This window comes from Gasterosteus aculeatus, chromosome 11 (genome assembly GCF_964276395.1).
Source record: "Gasterosteus aculeatus chromosome 11, fGasAcu3.hap1.1, whole genome shotgun sequence".
NCBI classification, from domain to species: domain Eukaryota; kingdom Metazoa; phylum Chordata; class Actinopteri; order Perciformes; family Gasterosteidae; genus Gasterosteus; species Gasterosteus aculeatus.
Genome location: NC_135699.1, coordinates 1,113,521 through 1,137,451, shown reverse-complemented (window position 1 = coordinate 1,137,451; position 23,931 = coordinate 1,113,521). Strand labels below are relative to the sequence as shown.

General features: G+C 46.7%; 1 protein-coding gene across 1 annotated transcript; it reads right to left on the bottom strand.

The window, feature by feature from the left end:
- Window positions 1-691: 691 nt before the first annotated feature.
- On the bottom strand, window positions 692-23,533 carry prr12b (proline rich 12b). The gene is made up of 16 exons (XM_040190451.2): window positions 23,117-23,533; window positions 19,268-19,425; window positions 16,310-16,471; window positions 11,604-16,066; window positions 10,668-10,880; window positions 9,101-9,172; window positions 7,066-7,876; window positions 6,286-6,884; window positions 6,079-6,195; window positions 5,235-5,368; window positions 4,285-5,111; window positions 4,085-4,204; window positions 2,862-2,959; window positions 2,630-2,761; window positions 2,326-2,421; window positions 692-1,907 (listed from the first exon to the last, which is right to left on the bottom strand). Exons 1-16 carry the CDS (start codon window positions 23,197-23,199, stop codon window positions 1,773-1,775), a joined length of 8,220 nt encoding a protein of 2,739 aa, XP_040046385.2. The 5' UTR covers window positions 23,200-23,533; the 3' UTR covers window positions 692-1,772.
- Between the last annotated feature and the right edge of the window lie 398 nt (window positions 23,534-23,931).

The following is a 23,931-nucleotide window of genomic DNA, read 5'->3' as shown; positions in this document are numbered from 1 at the left end:
CCTTCAGCGTGATGCTGCTTCCTCCTGCTCCATAAAACACAACTAAAGTTAGTTCATAATCACACCACTAAACAAAAGCAGTTTCTTCTGTGTATTTATTCTGTAACGCTAGACTTAGAAAGTGATATTTCAGGTTCATAACCTCAGCTCACTTTGAACCATTTCTGTTCATAAATATGAAGTATAAACTATAAAACCAATACGTCTACTTACCATTGTCTTATCTTAACAAAACACAAAACTGCTTTTTCCAAACTTAATTTGGCTAAGTGTTGACTATTGACAGACGTACGCAGATTCCAACATACAGGACAAAATGTTGTAGCAATTCCAGCCAAATCAAGTCCAAGTCAGTGCTGCCAATACAATATTTAAGACACAAACTTTGAGTCATTTAACAAACATTATATAGAAAATTCCATCTTTATCAATGTTCAAAGCCTGGGAGGAGATCATAAAAAGGATCAAATGTTCATGAAATGTAAATGTGTAAATGTCCCATCAACAGACACCAGTTCCATCACTAACACACGACTTGTTTTGGTGTTTTTAAAGGGGAACTTCACGTGGCTGCAGAGGCTTTAGTCAAGGACTCAGCAAAGGATCCAAGGATCCTTCTCCTCCCTGCGGTAAGTTCATTGTGAGTCATGTGTGGGGGGGCGCTGCTACCCGGGAAAGGATTCTCTCGATCTCAGGGTTTGGATTCTTTATTAGTATTCATATTTATCTACAAAAGATCAACAAACACCCTTCGGACACTTTGTGTACATTGATGACGTAGAGTTTGATAAAAGAAAATAAGTTAAAGGGCAGAGATTCCCTGTTCCGTAATAGTACAAAAGGATCAGGAAACGGGATTCGACCTCATGTTGAATGGAATCCACTTCTCGTGCATCGACAGACTTCAGTGAAATCACTCGAGCACAAGTTGTTGTATTCATCATTCCCTTTGTCATCTGAACAGTTTTATTTCATTATGTCAAATACAGCAATTCCATGTAAAGAAGAGCAACTGGAAACTATAGAATGAAGTAGCTGTACAATATATACACATCAAAACAACAGAATTGCTCTACACGTATATCCTCTGAGAGGTCAAAGAATAGCAAATATCAATCAACAACAAACAGATAAAAGTGACTGACATTAAACATTGATATTTATGATTTTGGATCCTTTCACCTCACTTCCTTCAAGAAATTCGTGCTTAATTGTTTCATTCATCGTCTTACAGGCCTCTTCATTGTCTTCTGAAGAACAAACAAAGAACACAGCTTAGTTTTTCTGTTTTGAACTGAAGAGTTAGAAAAGAGAGACTATCATATAGTCCTGCTTAACCTCACTCAACTATCTTTGTCTGTCTGATGGACAAAAGGACTGCAGGCGGGCCATTTCACGTCTGTCCCCTTTAACTAACAACAATAATAACAGCAAACCATCCCGGCTCAGGATGGTCCATTTTTGGAGATGTCCTTGTGTCAGCTATACAAACCATAATAGTTCACCTGTAGACATAGTGTCTCTCTCAGGATCCTGTAGGTCTGAACAAAGAAGCCTTGTGTAGTGCTGATCCTTTTTCTTCACTTTTCCTGGAAACCCATCACATTCACATAGTTCAATACTTTTCTTGAAATAGAGGCCATTTAAACGGACTTAATAAGAAAACAAACACTTTAAAAGTTAAATCTCAGACAAGCAATCCAATAGTACAAGCATCCGTACGGATGTCTTTATCCTCTTCATACTGCAGGTGTGAGTGGTGTGCGCCTCCTTCAGGCCTTGGCACTGAGGCTGAGCAGCTCCATGAAGGAGTTAAAGAGGCTCTCCAGCCAGCCCTGGTTAGCCATGCACTGCTGCACCACCTCCTCCTGCCCGGGGTCCTCCGCCGCCTGCTCGATGCTGTCCGTCTGCGCAGGGAGCCACAAGTCGGTTACTGGTCTGCACCCCGCGTCAATTCGTTCACACTGAAGAGACCATATATTTTACGTGGAAATGATGACAATCTGAATACGATACGGTGAGCAGCGTCACGCTGGGGCTCCTTCTAACCCCTGCTGATACCACAGCTTCTAACTATGGAGCCATGAACGCAGCTGGAGAGCATTAACAGCGTTGAGCGTTTGCAGCTTGTCACAAGGACAAAACTGACTGCAAAAGAGAAGAAACTACAGGGGAACGACTAGATCAACTATTGTCTTGACAGGCAACACTTGTCCTGAGTGGAGGATTCAGAAAGAGTAAGTTAAGATAATAAGAGATTGAATATGCCCCTTTCAGCGTTTCATACAAGAAGAAGCTATTTAGCCCTGATGCAGCCATGCCTACCTCCTTCTTGCAGTGCAGGAAGGTGTGGTACTTATAGTGGTGGAGGGAATGATACAGACTGTACATCCGGCCACTCTCAATTGACAGCCTTAGATCCTAAAAAGAAGAGAAGAAACGGTTTCTGGTATGAAGTAACTGTCCCACTTTGCCCCTTTCCTTTGTACTCACAAAAACACATAAACACAAAGTAACAAAACAGCATCGTGATGTTTCTTTATACTTGTAAGACGTGCCAGCTGAGATTATGTGTCCATGATAAAATGATGGTGGGGACGGTGACCCGCTGTGAAGGGCCTTTTCTCACCTGTTGCTTAGGAATACTCCTCTTGACCCGGTTGAGTGTTTTGCGGTTGTACCCCTCTCCGCCCAGGTGAACTTTGACAGCTCCACAATCCAGGGGGTCCGCCATCATTTTGGGGAATATATGTAAAGCCTCCTGGAGACAGGAAAGCAGAAGGCAGTGACGGTACAGCGGTCTCCATTGATTACACCCAACTGGATCCAGACCGTCCCTTCGAACAGATGTGTAGGCTTACCTGGTGCTGAACACTCATGTTGACTCTCCTCAACAGACGCTTCTTCTGTTCACCCAGCAGGCTATCAATTTTCCTCATGGGGGGCAGGTACAGCTCATCTGAGGAGGAAGTGGTGGTAGTAAGTACTAACGCTCATTGATGTTATGACGAACCGTGAGAAACCTGCAGAGGACCTTTCTACAAATCACAAGAAGAAGCATTTGTGCGTCCAGTTCATCACTGTTACACTTTGAAATCAACATGATTGACCTGTGAGGAGCTCCAGTGTCCAGCTAGTTTCAAAAGGGGTTTAGTATCATACGTGGGTCAGTGGGACGGACTATAAAGGGCTATTGAGCTGGGCGTATAATATAAGAGAAAGTAACGTAATCCTTTATTAGATCCACGCGGTTACAGCAGCAAACAATTGAAATTGTACAGGAAACAAGCTACAAAAGCTATAATGAATCCATCCATCTGCAAACCGCTTATCCTGCACAGAGGCTCACAGGGGGGCGGGAGTCTGTCCAGCCAACTTCAGGCGATAGCCGGGTTCACCCTGGACTGGTCACCAGCCAACCGCAGGGCTACACAGAGACATGCAACCATTCACACACCTACGGGGAGAACATGCAGACTCCAAGTAAACAACTCCGAGTGAACAACCCCCACTTATGCGTGAAAGGGATTCAGGGTAGTAAATGTGTAGTTCAGATACCACCAACACCGGTCAAGTGCACCATCTGCCAAGACCATGAAGGGAGATGGAGGTTGCTTTTACAGTCCATTTGTCCAGCAGGAAAAAGCAAGCAAGGACTTATCCGATATGCACATGGCAGTCTGCTACACATCATGGCAGATTTATCGCAAAACACCAGCGCAGCTGTCGAGCTGTCCGTTCCATGGCTGCTAAGTGCTGCTAATCCATATCCACTGAATGAACAATCACATTCTTTTTGTAGAAACGTAGCATAACATGGATATTTTTTATTTCTCACATCGGCCATCATGTTATGGTTGTTGACGACTGGTCCTTAATGTACATGACGTAAAAAGCACTTTAAAACCAATCCGCCAAGCAACAATAATCTGGCATAAGCAAAACACGTATTTCCAGACTGCGACTGTAGTTGACGTTTGGAAGTAAATATTACTTTCAACAACCCGACGCCTGGTATCGTGAGCTCAGACGCTCCTTGGAGAGTGTGACCGCTCATCCCTGTGTGTCCCCCCCGGGCGCTCACCATCAGTGTCCTCCAGCGCCTGGATCATGTCAGGGTCCAGCGCTGTGCTGACCAGCATCTCCACGTAGCTCCTGAAGACCTCCCTCATGGCCCGGCTGTTGACTCCCCCCCGCACAGGTCCTGCAACACAAGACGCCGCTCTGAGGGCCCGGACGCACACTCCGACCCGCCGACACGTGCGTCCCATGCCTCACACGCACCTTCATCATCACTGGGTCGGGAGGAGTCTGACGAAGAGGAAGACGACGGCACCTCCTTCATCCACTTCTTCCTCTTCTTGGGAGGAGGCTCAGCCTTGTCTTTGGAAGTCTTTGCTCTGGGCCGACAGGCCATCTTTTCTCCTCCTCTCCTCTCCTCTTTCCAGCTTTCCTCCCTCCGCTCTCGCTCCTCCGGCACCCTTTTCTCTTCCTCATCGAGCCGTTGTCTCTCTTTGTCTTGTTCCCTCTCTCCTCCCTCCTTCTCTCTCTGCTCCCTCTCCTTGTGTTCTCGTTTTTTCTGCTCTTTTTCTTTTTCTCTACACTCCCTCTTTTCTCTCTCTTTGTCTGCTTTCTCCCTCTCTTTTTTCTGTCTCTCCTTTTCTGTTTGCTCCTGTCTCTCCCTTTCATTCCTGTCCCTGTCCTGTTTTTCGTTCTCCCTCTGCTCCTTATTCCTCCTCTCCCTCTCCTTCAGCTCCCTCTCCCTTCTCTCTTTGTCTCTTTTCTCCTTTTCTTTCTGCTCCTTCTCCCTTCTTTCTCTCTCCCCTGTGCGCTCCCTGTCCTCTCTCTCCCTCTCCACGTTCTCTCTTTCTTTCCGCTCCCTTTCCCGTTTCTCCTTCATCTCTTTTTGTTCTCTCTCCCCTTTCTCCCTCCTCTCTCTCTCCTTGTGTTCCTTTTTTACCTTCTCCCTGTGCTCCCTCTCCCTTTGATCCTTTTCTCTCTCTCGCTGCTCCTTGGCCTCCCGCTCTTTCTGCCGCTCCTTGTCGTCTCTCTCCAGCCGGGGTGGCGTTTGGTTCTGAGTGGAGGGCAGCGGTTTGGGCAGCGACTGCCGTCTGTCAGTGGGTGAGTGCAACAAGGGAAACACCGTGTGAACGAAAGCCTCCATCTCTCAGCGGCCGATGTTGTGTTTGTGTCGGTTCCTCCTCTGAGTGAAGAGGTGACGTTCGTGTCCTCACCTCAGAGCGAGACCGGCTCGGTGCCACGGCTTCCGAGAACACACCCGGACAAAATCCTTTTTGTTGACGTTCTCCAAGAACTTCACATACAAGCGCTGGTAGCGCATTTTGGCATCACCAAAGTAACCCAGATACTAAGGAGGAAATAGTAAAAATAACAATTTACTAAACAGTATTTTTCTCTATGAAAATATTCCAATTACTTACAGAAGAAATGAATAAGAACCATTCAAACGGGTACGTTCAAATGTCCTGGGTCACAGTTAATGAATTGCCTATGAAGGGGGATAAATCAAACATTATCTGTATGTGGGACTGTAAACGGAGCACTCAGTGCATTGAAAGACGCACTTCAGACTTCACTCATGAAAAGGCGCTAAACCCTTTTCCCATTAAGGGTTTTCCTCGTTACTAAAAGAGCTGACCAGCGCACACGGAGCCGAGCAGCCTCGTGATGGATGAGGTTGTTAAATACAAACAAACAAACACACCGTAGTTGCTATTAAACAATTGTGTCCCAACTCATTCTACGTATTGGTGTTTGCTCTGCAGGTTGTCTGAGCCGTCAGTGGGCAGGTGGGGGTCACTCACTCACTTCTCTGCTGTGCCTTTTATGAGCTTAGACTCACATGATGACCCGTCTCTAATCCTCCCAGTCCTTATGAGAGGGATGTTTCAGAGGAAGCTTTTGGGAAACACTGCCTTGGTCTGCATCAAACTAAGTTGGACGTCTCTGAATGTTCTGCGCCCATAAAGAACTGCATCCCATTAGTTCTCTGTCCAAAGCCATTTACTATCGACTGGATCTGTGGTGGTTCTGCATATAAAATGCTGTAAAACTCACGTTACTGGTTGCACAGAACTGCCTCTGACCGTCTTTGATCTCTGGGCTGAATTTCTGGAGCAAGGCTTTCTGCACCCTCCAGATGGGTGGGGGCTCCCGGCCTGTCTGCAAGGCCATCTGGGGATACCAACAATCACAGCGTACACCATTATTGTAAAAGAATCAATTCGCCATATATGCCTTCTGGGTGCTGTGGGGGGAACTCACCTTAAGCGTCCCGATGTCCTCAGTACGAACCACAAACTCGTCCCGTTCGCGGAAGATTCCCTCACCTCCGCTCTCACTGTCCTCCTCTTCGCTCTCCCCAGCTATGGCGGCGTCAGCCTGCTTCTTTGCCAGGTGGAGGGAGGTAAGACGCTGAGATGTTGGGGCCTCTTCTGGGGTTGGAGGTGATGGTGGTGGAGAGGATGATGAGGAGGGTGAGGAAGAGGTGGGTGAGGAGGAGGAGGGCTGGTCAGCGTCTGGTTCCTGGTCCTGGTCAGAGGATGATGGGGGAGGTGTGGTGGACGGAGGGGGAATGGACTGGCCCAGGGAAAGGTTGGGTGAGGGCGGGATAGCTGGAGGGGAGGTCGATGGGGGAGGGGAGGTGCCAGTTGGAGCCGGTTGGTAGGAGGAGTGCTGCTGCTCAGGGGGGGGGCAGGTTTGACTGGTATTCTCTGTGTCGTGCTGTGTCGGGAGTAGCAAGGGTGCAGAGAGACTTGGGAGAGGCAGGGGTGAAGGCGAAGAGTATGTTGGTGGAGTGAGGGGGGTGATAGACAGTGATGGGGATGGAGGGCCAGGAGCAGGCATTGGTTCTGATGGAGAATCTAAAAAAGAAGGGGGGTGGGTGGTGAGACATTTTTCCTAAAGTTGCAATTACAATAGGAATACTCTTTTGGGGGGACAGGAAGTCACCTGTTAGCCAGGAGCCTCACCGGCAGGCAATGACAAGTTCATGATTTCTCGGTCCCAATTGGCTAAAAGCAGAGCGAATAAACTGTGCATTACCTTCAACTTGAGGGACCTCCAAAAGCTGCATCCTCTCCTCTTGCTCTTCCTCCAGCTCGTCCCCGGCTCCCTGCTGCACAGTCTGTGGCTTCCTCATTTGTTCTTCATCGTCTGCAGTCTCCCCACTTCCCCTCGTTTCCTCTTCTGCTTCATGCTCAGCCTCTATTTCATCCACCTTTTCTACATTAAACTGTGGGGAGACCACGTTCTCCTCTTCCTTGTCCTGCATATGATCCTGTGTATAAGCCAGGACCTCTTTTCCATCCTCCATACTAGGGATGAGGGAAGGCATGGCGGGGACCGGGGGGGTGAGCGGCGGCTCGTGTGGGATAGGCGGGGACAGGTTGGGTAGAGCCTTGGCCATGGCAGAAGCCACGGCAGCAGCTAACGAGTGGGGGGTGTCATAAAGGGCAGAGATGGCGGATGAGATGCTCTCCTGCAGGTCCTGGTTTTTACCAACAGAGTCCTCCTCATCAGAGGAGAAGGAGGGCAGCGTCTCCAGGTTTCCCTTCAGCTCCTCGTCCAGTGGCTTGCAGGGACTTGGGCAGCTGCTGAGAGCCAGGTCTCCACTGTCGCCCTGGCCTCCCTCGCCGAATGTTTGTGGAGGCCGCTGGGGAGGAGTTGGTGGTAGAGGGGGAGGAGGAGGGGACAAGGGCCTGATCCCCCCCTTCATAGAGGAACAGGGGTTTAGTGAATCCTGCTCGCCTCCATCATGTCCCATTTCAAAGCCTGACTGTTTTTTGCCTGTCTTCAGGAAGTCCAGAAAAGAGGCCATGAAGCCAGGTTTGAAGTCAAAAGCCTTTTCATCAGCCTGCAAAAGGCAAAGGAGCATAATCTCATCATTGATTAGAGCTTTATGAGGCTTGTCTCATTACTTTCGTACCATATAAAGTTATGGAGAACTTAGCAGACACTAAGGATGAATGAGAGTGAGTCAAACGAGGGCGGAACAGGGGAGCAGATTTGCATGGATGTTGTAGTTTGTAGTTTTCATCACCTCATTTGACCCCTTATACATATATAGAAATATTACATTATTTCTGAAGCCATTTCCCTTTGGATATCTTAACAGAGAAACAACACTACAACATTTGGCATGACATGTAAGGGCTTTATCATCTTCATCTTCAATTAAGGTTTCATTTCTTGATGAATTGATTGATTATTGAGAAGCAATTAGCAATTGCTGCTTATCTTTCTGTTGATCGCCTGCTTAGATAATCAATGAAATCTCCAAACATTTCGGTTTGATTTTGGACTATTAATCTATATTTCTGACTGTAAGGAGTCATAGAATAACACAACTCAACCAAATATAAGAACACTACATCTTACTCTCTGATCTGATCTTGTTTTAGTATTTTCTACATGTACTTTATTTGAGTTTGAAATCATGTGAAATTAAAGTCAAACCCCATTAACACGCACGCAGGGAGGATCAATGAGAAGTGAGTGCAAATGGAATCAATGACAACCTTAAGAAACCATTGTACCTCTTATATAATCTTGTAAGATGAAAAACTCAAAATAAATAATACCTTTGACTTACTTCGTCAGCTCTCAAATGACATTTTAAGTGATTATTAAATGAGATTAAATAAATACAGGCCCTGGAAACGTGGTAGTAGGTAATGAAGCTTAACAGACAGCTGGTGGCAGCAAGGGTTCTGTACTGAAGAAAATGTAGTAACCGTGGCAACAGCCGCCCTAGTAACAGCCATCTCTCTTCTCTCTTTTGTCAGTCAGAAAGAATTGGCTGTCGGTCAAATATAACCTCCTTCTCTCCAAACCTCAAATCAAAATGACATTACTGAAAATTAAAACACTTCTTGGTTCCACTGGAGACGACATTTTTACATTTAGTCTGAACACATACCTGACCAATGGTACCTTACACATGAATTGGCAATAAAGCCTTTAGGCAGCTGTGATGTGTGGAAGGCAAAGAATGTGCTCCTTTCTCTCGAGGTTGAATGGATGAGGTATGAACAAAATATCAAGCTCCTATCTCCTTATAGGGTGTGAGGCCACTTACGGAACTGAGCTTCTGCATAGCAGCCCAGGCTTCAGGATTCAGAGGATCGTCAATGTCTTTCTTCCACGTCATCTGAGCCAACATCAGAGAAAAAAGAAAAAGAAAAAAATTGTTACGGCCAAAACTGTGTTTAGTTTATTTTTTCTTCATGCACAACAATATGATGTGATCACGAGATTTTATGGGGCTTGTATAAAATCAGGCATCTATGATGCTTGAGAGGATGAATGTTCATAGAATATAATTTTGTCTCTCTTTTTGTGTCTTTTATCTATGTTGTCCCATTGTTTGTTTTTCCCGCCTTTCAAATCTTATTTACAAGTCATATGCCCACTATTTAAAAATCACCCATCTTCGGAAAAACCAAACTATTTCTTAAACATGGCCAAAATTACTTTCAGTTTTTTAGTGGTTTGTTCACTGACAAGCCATGCAAGACAGGAAAATAAATCAAGGTAACACTGGTATGATAAAGTATTTCTTCAATCCGTGCTCAGGTGGATTTAAATTATAGGACTGTCCCACTGTTTGGACCTTTCAAACTCCTTGGTTGCCATGGCTGCACTACATTAAGGCCCACTGCCCTCCTGCATTGTAATTGCGGGGGTAGATATTTGAGGGGCTCAGTCCTTGAAGCTGACTCCGAGATTTACCATCGGTCCATGGTAATGGACGCTAATGTTCTGGAATACATAGCCGGCTTAATGAGACGATAGCTGTTCAAATTCTTACTAATTCAACAGCATATCATCAGCAGGACTTGATTTAAAAATCGAAGGTGTTACTTCACTGTCAAAATACTGCAGTTGCAGTATACCACACTGTTGCTGGGGCAACTACATTTCATTTTGCTCCAACACGAAATACACTGCAGCTGTCATGCATCGGGCCTCTGCACCCTTTGCTACATCAACCACTCCTTCTCACACAGACCCTGATATCAACGGACCTCAACAGATAGATGATCCTCCTTGATTTCAAGGGTGGAATGGTAAAGGATATTCTAATGAATTGACAATTGCCTTAAATCCCTGCAAATATTCTGCTACGGTTCTAAGGAGCATAAGTCAAAACTAATTTTGAATAAGAAGCAGTATCTTAGATATTAAATAAAGCAGTAATTTGCATATAAGCAATTAACTACTAATAAACGGAATCAAGGTTGTGCTCCCACAAAAACTTTCACCAGCAAATTACCTTATTGAATAAGTATCTTCAAATGATTAAAACAAAATTATCCTCAAATTTCTCCCAAATAAGATTTATTTGCTGGTTATTTGCCATTTTGTCCAACCCTTACGAAATGACACTCCCCCTGTTGTGTATAATTTAACTGAGGAAATGAGACACCCTCTCGGCTTGTATCACACATTGTATCACGTCCATTCTTATTTGCATGGTAAAACCAGCATTGAATTCGTATAAGCTGGTCACCACAATTATTAAATATTTCAATACTTGGTTCAAATGAATGTGTTCATTCACAACAAATACAAGTTCAGCGTTCTCACAGAGAAAACCATCAGGGAGCTTTACGAGCAGAACTAATGAGCAGTGTGCTGTTTACCTCTACAGCTTTCTGCTGATGCTTCATTATCTTGTCTTGAACCTGGTTGTCCTCGTTTCTGCTGATGTCCATGGCGACACTGGGTTCAGGACTCAGTCCGAGAGATGGTGCCGACCCCACAGATCCGTCGGACAGAACTTGCTCAGTGCTGGACAGTGAGTCTGTCCTCAACAGGCATTCCGATGAAGACATGGTGGGAATGGGTAGTTTGATCTGGAGACAGACAAAGTGGAAGGGTCAGGGAAGGATGGACACATTTAGAAGGACTTTTAGGATTAAAAAAATGTTGCTGTAACTTGGCTACCAAGGATATCTACAAGACAAGATGAGCCAGTACTGATCTCGTTAAAAAGGGTTGGTTTAACAGAGATATATTCTACTGTTCTACATAGGTGTGCATGACTTTCCTAATTTGCTTTTAGACTAATCTCATTTTTGTTGGGCTGGAACTGGCAGAGGGAAATGTATCGCACACTATGGTGACAAAACGTAGAAAGACATATTGGAGGTGGACTTTTACAAAAGAACCACCATGTTCTCCCATTTTTAGGGACTGTTTTTGTCAAAGAATTCTCGTGGCTTTGATAAGCACAGATAAGCGCCTTAGCGCACTCAAACTGCTGTTGTAATTTTTACGTTTTTGCTGCTGCGCCTGTGTACGCTGGTACTGTCGTCTGTTTCTCCAAACTGGGATCATGCCAAACATTATCTAGTGTAGGTAATTTATTCAGTGTTTAAATACCTCATTAAACTCCACTTCAAAACAGCCAAATGCACATTACAAATAATGCACACCTTCTATTTTTCTCACTTGTGCAGGTAGGAATTTAACTAATGACTCACTCCAAGCTACATTTGAACCCATTCTAGCTTTTTAGACACCACTATAATTCCCAACTACTACAGACCCAGATGATCTGGTCGGTTCAGAATTACCTTGACAGGCCTGATTGGTTCTCGCTGCAGCTCCTTGGGTGGTTGTTGCTGTTGATGATGATGCCTTTGATGTTGCTGCTGTTGATGATGCGGTTGGTGGTTTGGGCAGGGGATATGCTGCTGCTGAAGGTGCAGGTGATACTGTTGTTGTGGTGCTTGGTGATGCTCTGCCTGCTGCCTGGGATGGTTGTGTGGATGCTGTTGCATTTGCTGTTGTTGACTGAACTGCTGCTGCTGATATGGGAGGCTTTGAACTTTCATATCTTGATGCATTTCAACGTGGACTTCCTCCCTCTTGCCTCGCCCCCGTCCCCGCCCCCGGCCCCTCCTACTTTCTCCAGTCACGGATCCCATCAGCCCCCTGCAGTAAGGAGGCTCTGGAAGAGGACGTATGCGTGGTCTACCTCGTGGGCGAGGAGGGCCTTCACGTTTTGGTTTAGTTGGTTTCCTACCCCGTTTTTTAGGGCCATCATGGGGGAGAAGTTGTGGAGGATGTCCAAAGGATGCGAAGCTGGAGGGGTTGCAGAAGTCCAGGTCACTCGTCAGTGGGCTGAGCGCACTTACTCCTGATGTGCCACCCACCTTTCTACAACTAGACACCAAGTCAGGAAGCAGGTCAGGAAGGCGTCGACTGTTGAGGCGAATATCAGCTGGAACATCTGCTTTATTCTCATCATCCTCAAATTCATACTCCTGCGCATAGTTTTTCTTTGTTTGAGTTTGTGGCTCACGCCGCTGTTTGAGCAAGTGAAATGAGCTGGTCTTCAACAATTTCTTGGGTCTAGAGGAACAGAATATAGGTGAGGACAGACCAGTTGTATTTGAACTGCCAGCCACTCCTATAGTTCCCATCAGCTTGTTTACTGAGCCATCCCCTTGAACTGCTGAACTCAACGCAATATTGGGTGTTTGGGATTGGATGAGGCCTAGCTGATCAGTATTCACCGTAGAGGGAAGCTCGTGGGTCTTCATAGAGTCAAGGTCTAAGTGTAGACTGCCATTCCCTGTTCCTGGAAGGCTGTGGCAATACTGTCCATAGTTTTGATCACTCGGATGGCCAACCATATCATAGCCCTCTCCATCACCTCCTGTTTTTAAGGCCTCCATAGCTTCTTGCCCCTGCCTAATGCTTTCTTGAGCATCCTGTCCTGCCCGGGAATCCTCAGCACAGCTTGATTTGTAATCCGCTGAACAAAACATGTCCTCCATTTCAGGAAAGAATGAGCGGTCTTCATCGTGTAACAAAGAGTCTGGAAAGCAGATGGACGTCAGAGGCGCAAAGCGCTGCTGTTGCTGCTGAACTTGATTATGTCCTACTTTATCCACTGGGCTCACTGTGTCGAACGGGTGCTGTTTGAGCTGGTCTAGCTGGGGGTGTGACAGAGTTTCCGGCTCCCTTTGTTGACGCTGCTGTTGTTGCGGAGTTCCCATATTTGCTGTCATTCGGTGGGACTGTGGGTGAACTAACTGAGAGTGTGTCATCTGATGGTGAGAGTGTGCTTGGGTTTGATGGTGGGCATGGTTGTGGGCATGGGCTTGAGCCTGGTTGAGGTGGTGCACATGTGAGGGGGTGGCCAAACCCAAATCTGGCTCAGAGAGAAAATCATGGAGGTCTGAGGCTGTTTGTTGGGTATGGTGTTGGGGGGGATGCCTGTGCTGCTGTCTATGTCTATCTCCACTTCCTCCCTCCCCTCTTGTGACATTCCCTCCAACTCCCATCCTGTCCAGGGCTCCTCCGCCACCTCTACTGTTCGTTCGGGAAAGAGATTGATCTATTATGTTTAGTGGGGAAACTGAGTTCTGAATGGCTCTGGATTGGTCTCCTGGCTGGGCTCCAAGGCTATAGTGTGTATCTAAACTCTGGGTCTGGAGCTGGAGTTGCAACTGTGAGGACTGGTTCTGTGGATGGGTTTCAACTATTGCTGGCCCTACTCTTCCAGATGAAGCCATCATGGTCTGCTGGCTCAAAGGATGCTGCTGTGAAGGAGCCTGCTGGGGATCCATCTTTGTGCAAGTCGTATGAGAAAGGACAGATTGCAGAATGTGAGTTTGCTGGGGAGGGTCTGGCGGTGAATCTATCAGGGAAAGCGGGACCTGCCGGGGTCGGGCCTGCTGTACATCCGACGTGTTGCACAAGTAGGTATTGTCATTTCCATCTGTAAGCTTCTTCAGCTCCATGTGAGGGTGACTGTGGGAGTGGGAATGAGGATGTTGTGAGTGCTGGGTGTGTTGAGTATGCCGAGAGTTTTGGGGATGCTGAGAGTGTTGCTGAGTGTGTGATGAAACATGTGAGGTGTGATGGGAATGCTGTATGTAGGGGTCCCCTCTTCCGTAATGGACCTCAGAGCCCAGCGAGTCATGCTGTTGTTGATGGGAGTGGGTGTTATGAGAGTGAGAAAGAGAGTCAGGCATCCCTCCTACACCTCCGTCATTGGACTTTGATACGGTCAACTCTGATTTGGCCTGTTGCGATTTCTTCTGTGATGCGTCCATTTGACTGTTTAAGCCAACGTCATCCATTGCCGTTCCAGCACCTGAACTGCTGGTGATGTTATTAGTACGAATGACACTCTGAAGGTGGTAACGCTCTTCTGAGATCTTGTTAATGTTATAGGTCAGCCCCTTGCCTTCCCCGTCTCTAGCTTGTGAGAGTGGCTGTGGTAGCTGCTGAGGAGAGGGGTGATGCTGGGAAGGATGGGGAGTTGAGCTCTGGGCATGTAGTAAATGGTGGATGAGGAAATCGTCCTCATCCTCTTCATTGTTTTGGGATTGCTGAACTCCCAACATTCTGTTGTCCGTTTTTGGCTTGGGTGGTGTTGTGTGGTAGGATTGGCTCTGTGTTTGCCGTGTATCAGGGAAACCTTGTGGTGAGGACATAAAAGGAGGAGAGAGAATGGAGGACAAGTATTTGGTGGCCCCTGAGCCTCCAGGGGACTGAGCGGGGCGGACAGACGCAGGAGAGTGCAATCCAGAGCGACTGATAGTAGAATTGATGGAGGGTGAGGGACAAGACTCAGACAGGTGGTAAGAGCTGTTGCCTCCATTACCAACGCTAGCTGCCCCGCTCCCTGACCCTGTAGATCCAACGCCACTGCCAAGTGAAGTAGCTCCTGATACGGGTCCCCCTACTGTTGATCCTCCAGCACTCCCATACCCTAAGGAAGGACTACCTGCTCTTCTGAGAGGAGTTGAACCAAAGCTGGAATCTCCAAAGACGACCTCTGCAGAAAAGGAGCGTCCTCTTGTACCGGTGAAGGCCTTGCCGCCAGAATCCCCTGCTCCAGAGCTCAGGTCCTGTGCGTGGGGTGAGCTAAAGCCTCCATAAGACTGGGTTATGTGTGCAGATGGAGGCTGGTTGGGAGAGTAGGACTGGGCATGTTGCTGGGTAGGGGTCTGGTCTGGTAGGCCTGTACTGGATTTGGCCACTGGCGGAGAGGCATAGGTGGAGACGCATTGTTTGGGTGCTGGCTGCTGAACGAGGTTGGATGACACCACTGGTAAAGGTGGTGGAGCTGGTGCTGACTGAGATGTAGGCTGCTGACAAGAGGGAGCAGACAAGGAGCCAGTGCTTGTCTTGGAGCTTGAAGAGGAAGTGGAGGAAGCTGATGGGGGAGTATGTTGGGTAAGAGAAGAGGATGAAGCTGAGCCCGAAGAAGAGTAGCCACTATTGGAGCTGGGATTCTTGGGTCCCTTGGTGCCAGTCGAGGAAGGGGCTGACGTGCTGGATGCGGAGGATGCATAGGGGCTTTGGATGATAGGTCGATATATCTTGGATTCCAGCCTTGTTGGGGGCTTGGGGTCAGAGGATGGGCTTTGCTCCCCAAGTGGACTGCAAGACACTCCAGCATGCCGGTGGTGGCTGGCTATCTGCTGATAGCTTGATGAGCCACCACAGCTGACATATTGCTGTGGGGGGAGTGTTGTGGACTGGGTTGGGGACGAGCGTTGGTAATGCTTGATCACACTATCCTGCCGTGAAACTGCCCTCTCTGAAGAAGGCTGTGGTGTAAGGGGAGCCGTGGGCAGCAACGCTGGTGTAGAAGAGAACATGGAGGCATTATAGAGCTGGGAGGACTGGTTGTGGAGCTGGGAGGACAACAGGTTGAATTGAGGAGGGGGTAGGTGGCAACTGGAGGAGGTGGGAAGGGCTTGGGTTTGGGGAGAGATCGGCGTCTCCTGGGAGCCCCGGTAGGTGGCACTGTGGGATGACAGCAAGCGATCAAAGCCTAAATTGGCCTGGGAGGGTGTTTTGATGTGCAGCAAGGGATCATGGGGGGATAGCAAAGCGTTGGGTGTCGGGCTAAATGTAGGTGCGTCCTGAAGGGATAGGGAGGGAGTAAAGGATCGTCCAGAGAAGGAGCCAGGATGCTGGTATGCAGAAAGAGTTGAGGACGAGGGAAAGGAGCTGGCACCAGGAAGTGCACCTGACATAAAGAGCTCCGCTGGGGCTGGTGTGTGCATTGCTACAAGACACACAATACATGGAAAGGGGGGGAAATCCAAGTCACTGTTCACACTTAACAAATTATCCCTTTTTCTGTTTGAGACTACAAACTTTTTACTTACTGCAAATCAAACTGCAACTGATTTTGTAAATTCAATTATTAATCATAATTCAGGAATATTAATAGTATTTAAATAGAAAAAAGCCTAATGACAAATGGCAATTATTTTTTGTGGCATTACACAAAAAAGCTGATACTTACTAGTCTGCCAAGAAGGAGTGCGAAACTGAGAGAGAAGGGAGGAAGCAGAGGGTGGCGGCTGTGGACCCCGGGACTCCAGAGCTGATATTAGATTCATGACCGAGGGGTCCGGACCAGAGTGATTGGCATGGTGGAGGCTGGCATCAAATAGCCCCGACAGGCCTGGCAACAAACCACAAGTCTCACTTAAATCATATTCATTTCCTGCATCGTAGCATCATCCTATAAACAGTTAAAGTAAAACTTTCTGTCTTACTCACCGCACTGCTTTATCGTGACTTAACGAGTTACAATTGATATACATCTCTGTGATGCAAAAAAAGCAAAGTACAGACAAATTTGGACAGCGAGTGTGTCTTCTCCTTAGTGAACATGGTACTCTGTGATTGGCACAGCCGAGTAAAATAAACAAAAAAATTAATCTTTTTTTCCCCATGGAAGGGTTTTCCATTTTTTGGGGGAGTTTTTCCTGTGCCGATGTGAGGGTTTTGGGACAGAGGATGTTGCATGTGTACAGACTGTAAAGCCCTCTGAGGCAAATATGTAAGGTAATTTGCGATTTTGGACTATACAAAATAAAATGAATTCAATTGGATTAATCTAAATTAGTAAGAGATTAAATATTATTCACCTAACCCTTTATTCGCCATTTTCGCTCGGGAAGTTACCCTAACCCTAAAAAAACAAACAAGACTATAGTCTGTCAGAAGGGGGGAACTGTCACAACATTCTCCACATTTTTGGTCATTACCTAACTTGGATGACTTGCATTGAATGGAGTTAGCCAGGGTTGCTTTTGAATGAAATTAAATGTGTCCGTTAGTAAGCAAGGATCGATAATTAGCACTACCAAGTTTTCTGTTAGCTCCTGCGATTGACGCATGTGGCGTGGTGACCTGATGTGATTTTAATGGCAATGATCTACCAGCTTTAATCCCCTGCGCTCACTCACAGAGTGTGAACCCTAGTAGACTGATTAGGAATATCAGCTACTTTTATAGAAATGTATGTCTTTCTGTAATTTTCACACTTAACGTGACTGTCTCCTGACCCGATAAAGCTAAGAAAGACAGATAAAGCTAATGTTAGCATAACCCGGACACTCGTAGTTTGACGCTGTTTACGGTCTTTTTTTTTTGTCGATCACCCGCGAAACGTAAGTGATGTCATTTCATACATGTGAACGAATCTTTGTGTCAAATCTCATGAATATAAATATTTACATGTCTTCTACTGCAGGAAAGTTACTTTGATGTTGAGAAAGTAGTAAAGCCTAGTTTATGCTTCTGCGTTTTCAGAGAGACGCAAGGACACACAGACGCAAGAGCAGGCCTACCAACTCTCACGGTTTCGCCGTGTGACACACGCTTTTGCATGTTTTCACACGCACTCACGCCACACAACCAATTTCTCACGGCAAAAAAAAAAATCTGATTTTGGGCCGAAGCGCGTTCGTTCCTTTTCAAACTCCCCGACAATAGATGGCGCTAAGGAGCGCATCTGTAAACCCATTCGCTGCATAGACATCCTATTTACCCCAAAGAGTGCCGAAGTTAGCAACAGAAGAAGATTTTCAAACAGACACAACCGCGGGAGAAACTCAGGAGGAGCAAAGACTAAGGTATGTTAATGACATGTGGTTCAATTAAGTACTCACTCTCTTAAACTTTAAATCTTGAAAGAAATTATTTGTTGTGTTTGTGCGTGTGATTTTGAGTGGTGAATGTAAACTCAGCTGTCATAACAAGCAGCACTGCTGCTAATCTAATCTTAAACACAGGTCTATTAATTAGGCTATATTGTGGTACATAGACAGTCATTGAGGCACAGCAATAGTTTTCTGGTTGAATGTTCAGCTCAAGTCTAGAAGGCCCAACAAGTCATGAGCAGATGAACATAAATCAGAATAAGTTCAGGCATACCACCCAAAAATCCACGAGAATGCATGAAATAACATCTACTTAAACCAAAATGTCCTTGGGGTGGACCATCAGCTACGTCTTTGCTTCACAGAATGTAACCAATGTTGTCCATCTCCAGTAGGCCGCCCCTATCAACGACTTTGGGCCCCACAAACCACCAGAATGCAGGGTACAACATGGGTACTACGCCAAATGAATTCCAATTTCCTGATATTTGAGCCACCAACGTGTGTGGCTGCGTGCGCGGCAAAATTTTGGTCACCCCCGACAAAATCTCACTCCAAGGTTTTTTGAAAAGTTGGCAGCTCTGCAAGAGCCCCTTGCGTGTCCCTTGCGTGTCCCTTGCGTGCCTTGAAACGAGTGCGTCGACACGACGGTGCGTAAAGACGCAGACGCAGAAGCATGCGCCTCACTCGGGCAATGCCGGGGCGACGATATAAAAGAGCTTTTATTGCGCTATTTGGAGGTGAAGAGGGATATCTTATTGTGAAAGGCCAGAATTGGCTTCCCGGATATGTTGTCAGCATTGATGGTCGGTGGCGACCCTTGAACCAATGTAAGGAGCTAACGTCTACTTTAACACCGGTAACCGGTGGGGCTAGAGTAACCTTCCGAAAATAAAAATTTGCCCTGGAAGAAATATAGTGGTAGAAAATTGTCTGGATGCTTGTAAGCAACTGCATGCAGCTGGATGCCTTTTTCATTTTCGACCCTGCCTTCAGACAGCCTGAGTTTGCCACTTGGGTACACCATGTATAGTTCCCCAGTCTACCCCAGGGCTGACTCTTATGGGCAGACACCCGTCCACTTTCACATTCACTCTGCCATAGAGGTTAACAAGACTGTGTTGGAAATGTTCAAAATAAAAAATATTAGCTACTTTCTCTCAACTAAACTATGCAACATTTAATGTCAATGTACATTTCCTTAAATACAACTAATAGTAATGCCCAAATACAAGACCGTACAATATATTGAAAGAAATACAATATTTATAGATTTGTTTCTACAGGTATATTGTTTGATCGATCCTTACCAATTGTGCGTCCAGCAGCACCCCAGCCCCCCCCCTGCCTGGAGCTCCCTGGGTGGTGGTTGGTTGAATAGCCTTGGAGGGTGTGAGGACTGCCATAGGCTTGCCGATGGAGCAGCTCTGAGTCTGGGTGGGACGACCTTGAGCTCCCATAGACGAGGCTGAGGAACACATGGTATTAGGTATGACTTAGATGCTTGCCCTTATTTACAACAGGTCTGCTCACACAGGACTGGTTGTTCGGTTGGGCCTACAGTGTATTAGTCAATTTACCTTATTAAGACGGTTCTTAAATCTCCTATATATATGAGTATGAAAATAATTGGACGGATGATGTCTCTAACTTCACAGAAAAGTCCATTGAAAACGGACCTGAAGGAGGAAGTTTCTAAATCACACTTTGCAATCACGATCATCTCCAGAAATACCTATAAATGGTAAATGGACTGTACTTGTATAGCGCTTTTCTAGTCTTCTGACCACTCAAAGCGCTTTAACACTACATGACACCATTCACTCATTCACACCCATTCATACGCTAATGACAGGAGAACCACACACAGTGACACCTGCCCATCAGTAACTACCATCCACACACTGTAGTCACAGCTACAGGAGCAATGATGGGGTCGAACCGACAACCCTCTGATAGGAGGACGACCGTGCTCCCCACTCACCCACAGTCGCCCTAAGCAAAACACAACTTTAATTGAAGGGAGTCTCTCATGAATACAGTGTCTCATCATTTTTAAACCGTCACATGGATACCTCGGCTATCATTCAACTGCCTTGAGTCAGTGAGTGATATAAACACTGCCTAATTCTAAATCAATGCCTATGCCATTAGGAGGCTGTGTGGGCAGAGTAACTAGTGTTGTGTTAAAGCCTCATTCCGAGGATGTGAGGGTTTGAGCGCGGAGGATGTTGCATGTTTACAGGCTGTGAAGCCTTCTGAGGCAAATTTGTGATTTTGGATTTTGGGCTATATACAAAATAAAATTGGCATCCTAAAATAGGTTACATTACATTACATGTCATTAAGCTGACGCTTTTATTCAAAGCGACTTACAATAAGTGCATTTTAACCATAAAGATACAAACTCAAAAGAACAAGAAACAAGAAAGTGCAATTTCATTAAATAAGCTTTTAATTTACAAATTGCTATAGTAATGATAAATTGTACTTATAATGGCTCTTAAGTGCTACAATTTGTTAGTCTTTTTAGTCAAGGTATGTCTTTAGTTTGCGTTGGAAGGTGTGAAGGCTCAGACTCAGATTCAGCCTGAGCGCCGCTTTAATGACATGGCAATGAGCACGAGCAGTAAGACCCGACTCAAACTCGGTAAAATCTCTCCTCCAAGACTCGTTTGAGAGAATCACTTTGCCAGAGAAACTAGAGGTAAAACACCTGGACCCAGATCAGCCAGACCTCACTATCAGACAACGGACCGGCGTGCTGTAGAGGCCGCTACACTGGAAGGTTTAGCTAGCTGGATGCTAGTCGTGCTAACGCCGTATATGGCTCCCCATGCTTGCTTATTGAAATCGACGGGGACAGAATCCAGCATGAACAGATACGGGAGTAAGGGACACAAAGCACTTATTTGGAAAAATTAAAACCCCAAAACATCAGGACATACACGGATAACTCAAGCTAGCTATATTAGGGAACGCTAACATCGCTAGCTGGACGACGGACACACAGCGGTAACGCAACAACAAGGGTGATGAAAACAGGCAATTTTATCCAAAATAATTGATTGTGTGAAGTTTTGTGGGGCTTAGTCGTTCCTCAACATCCTTGATTGGGTGTTTCCCCAACAAACTAGCTTCTTAGAGGAACTTAAAAAAGTTGATTCAACTGTTACAGAGTCAATTGTACAAAAGAGCTGGAGTGTCAAGGACCTGGGTCTTTAACTCTACAGAGAGTGTATTTAACACTGATCAGGTTCATTTGCGACACTTGAAATGTAACTGTACACCAGTGCCACACTGGTTGGGGTTGGGTTTAACTCCACGTACAGGTGTATTTAACACTGAGCAGATTTATTTGCTTATTCCGAGATAAATTGTTAACACTTCGTTGAGTGTTGATTTAACACTGACAAGATCGGGACAATATAAACACCAGCTTAGAGTTAAAATTGAATCTGACAGAGTCAATTTAACTCTCTGAAATTTGCTGTGTACATGTATTATGTATAAATACATTTATAATAAATTACATTTAGCTGACGTGTTTCTCCAAAGCGACTTACATTGGATTTTTAACCCATGGCTCACATTTTTCCCAGGACACGGGACATGCAGCAGCCAGGGTTTGGTCCACCAACCATCAATCTACTACATGCACCACCACGCCATATTATCTACGATATACATGATATTTATATTGTATATTCATATGGTGAGGTATTTTTATATCATACTGAATATTTGATATGTATGAATTAATTAATATAATGAATTGTATGAATAGGATGTTCTTATAATGTTAAAGTGTTGGAAAAAAATGTTAATATTTAACTGCAAAGTACTAATGTGTGTTTGATACCTTTTTTGCATTGATAGCATGGCCATGGCAAACTGGATTCCTCCAGCCTCACTGCACAAATTACGGGAGCTACCATGCTGTAACATCTGCACATCAGAACAAACATTCAAGGATTCACACAGTGAGGAGAAGGTTTGTCCAGAGCAGCCGGGTATTTTGATTAAAGGAACACACAGACGCCCGAATGCATGCATGTGATCTCCTGTGATCAACTGTTCTCCTCTGCACACAGAGGCAATGACTCAGACAACAACCTGTGTTGGAGGGTGATGCAACCACGTACGCTACTAAAGCAACTATATTACAGCATTCCCGCATCGCTTTTCCTTTCCCGTTGCTCTATTTTCATTTGAGACTTCTAAAATAATGCCATGAATCGGAACGCGAACGAGGTTCCGCAGATGGAACCATATTAGGTCAGAGGAAGACTGATGTGGTTGTCAAGGCGACCGCTAACGTGCAGCAGAGCTAGGAGGAGCTAGCTAACGTTAGCATGCTACCTCATTCCAACACACCACAGCGGGTCCGGAAACCCCGCTCGGTCCGTCACGTGGTGGCGCCAGGTGGACATACGTGTGGACTTTTGTGACGTCTTTGGGGGCAATTAGCCGCTAGCTAGCGGGTACCGAGTCACGGAGAAGCCGCTGCGCTGCAGCGACGCGTTCACGGTCACACTGTGGTTACTGTGGCAGGAAGACGTTACCAAGGGCAACATGGACATCACGTTGACTCCATACTGGAGCAGTGTTACGGCTCATAAGGGGACGTTAAAGCCCAACAGGTTCCTTTAGGAATGTGTCCACAGAGCTGCTGTTGCCGCCCAGCTGCGCGTGTACTGTTTCGTCTCGTTGCACCTTTTCTAATGAACGCAGATCAGATTCTCCTCCACCGAACGCAGTGATGCGGGTTGGTTTCATTTGCTGAGTAGCCGACAGGAGCTAAACGCATCGCACTGCTCCGACGAGGAGCCAATTAGTCAATCAATCAATCAATCATCGGGCAGCCTGTCATGCACTGTCATGTCAGAAGCGGGACAAAGCTGCAGCGGAGACAATGCCGCGCTGGAACCATCGCGGGACCTGTCATTTATGTTTAAATGACACACTGGATCTGCTCCCAGCAAACCCATCCCCCTCCGCCTCCCCCCTCTCCCCTTTCTCCTTCCCACTATTAACCTTCCACCGCATTCCGTGCGTTTTGGAGACCCCCCGCAGCCTCCCCTGTCCCCGGTGACAATGGGCTGGCTCTACCTGCGCCCGGTCACCGTGGGGCGCATTGTTCGAGCCCCGCAGCTTACCTCGCTTTGGCCGATCGGTCGTAAGTCCATCCCGCCCCGGCCCCCAGATCCCCGAAGCCTGCAGCGGGATAGTTCCTCTCCATGGAGGAAGGGACTGGATGAAGATGGGCAGATAGTGAGGGGGAGGGGAGGGAGGAATGTCTCCTCTGTTCGGCGCTCGCCTCTGTTTATTTCTCCGCTTGGCGAGCCTGTAGACTGGGAGGAGAAGGAGCGGGTGAGGGGGGGGGGGGGGGGGGGCACAGCAGCCAGGAGCACCTCCTCCCTCCTCCCCGCTGCCCGTGTCGTTCACCGTCTATTGTCTCCTGCGTGGAGCGGGTGGACCGTGGAACAGATGCAGCCGGGCGGTCCAGCTGTCTCTCAGCCGGAGGAGACACACTTTCGCTCATTTGGTTCGCGAGACGCCATTTTCAACGGGAGTGACGGGGCAGGCGTTCTACCTCTGCTGCCCCCACGCACGCCAACACACGCGCACACACACACACCATTTGTCATGCACAGCAGCGCAGTGAGCTGAAGAAGCCCAGCTTCTGTACCCAGCTGCTCTTTCAACACACGCAAGTTACAACATGATGTGCAGGCAGCTACATACATGTTCTGGATGGTGCAGGCAGCTACACACATGTTCTGGATGGTGCAGGCAGCTACACATGTTCTGGATGGTGCAGGCAGCTACACATGTTCTGGATGGTGCAGGCAGCTACACATGTTCTGGATGGTGCAGGCAGCTGCACACATGTTCTGGGTGCAGGCAGCTACACACATGTTCTGGGTGCAGGCAGCTACACACATGTTCTGGGTGGTGCAGGCAGCTGCAC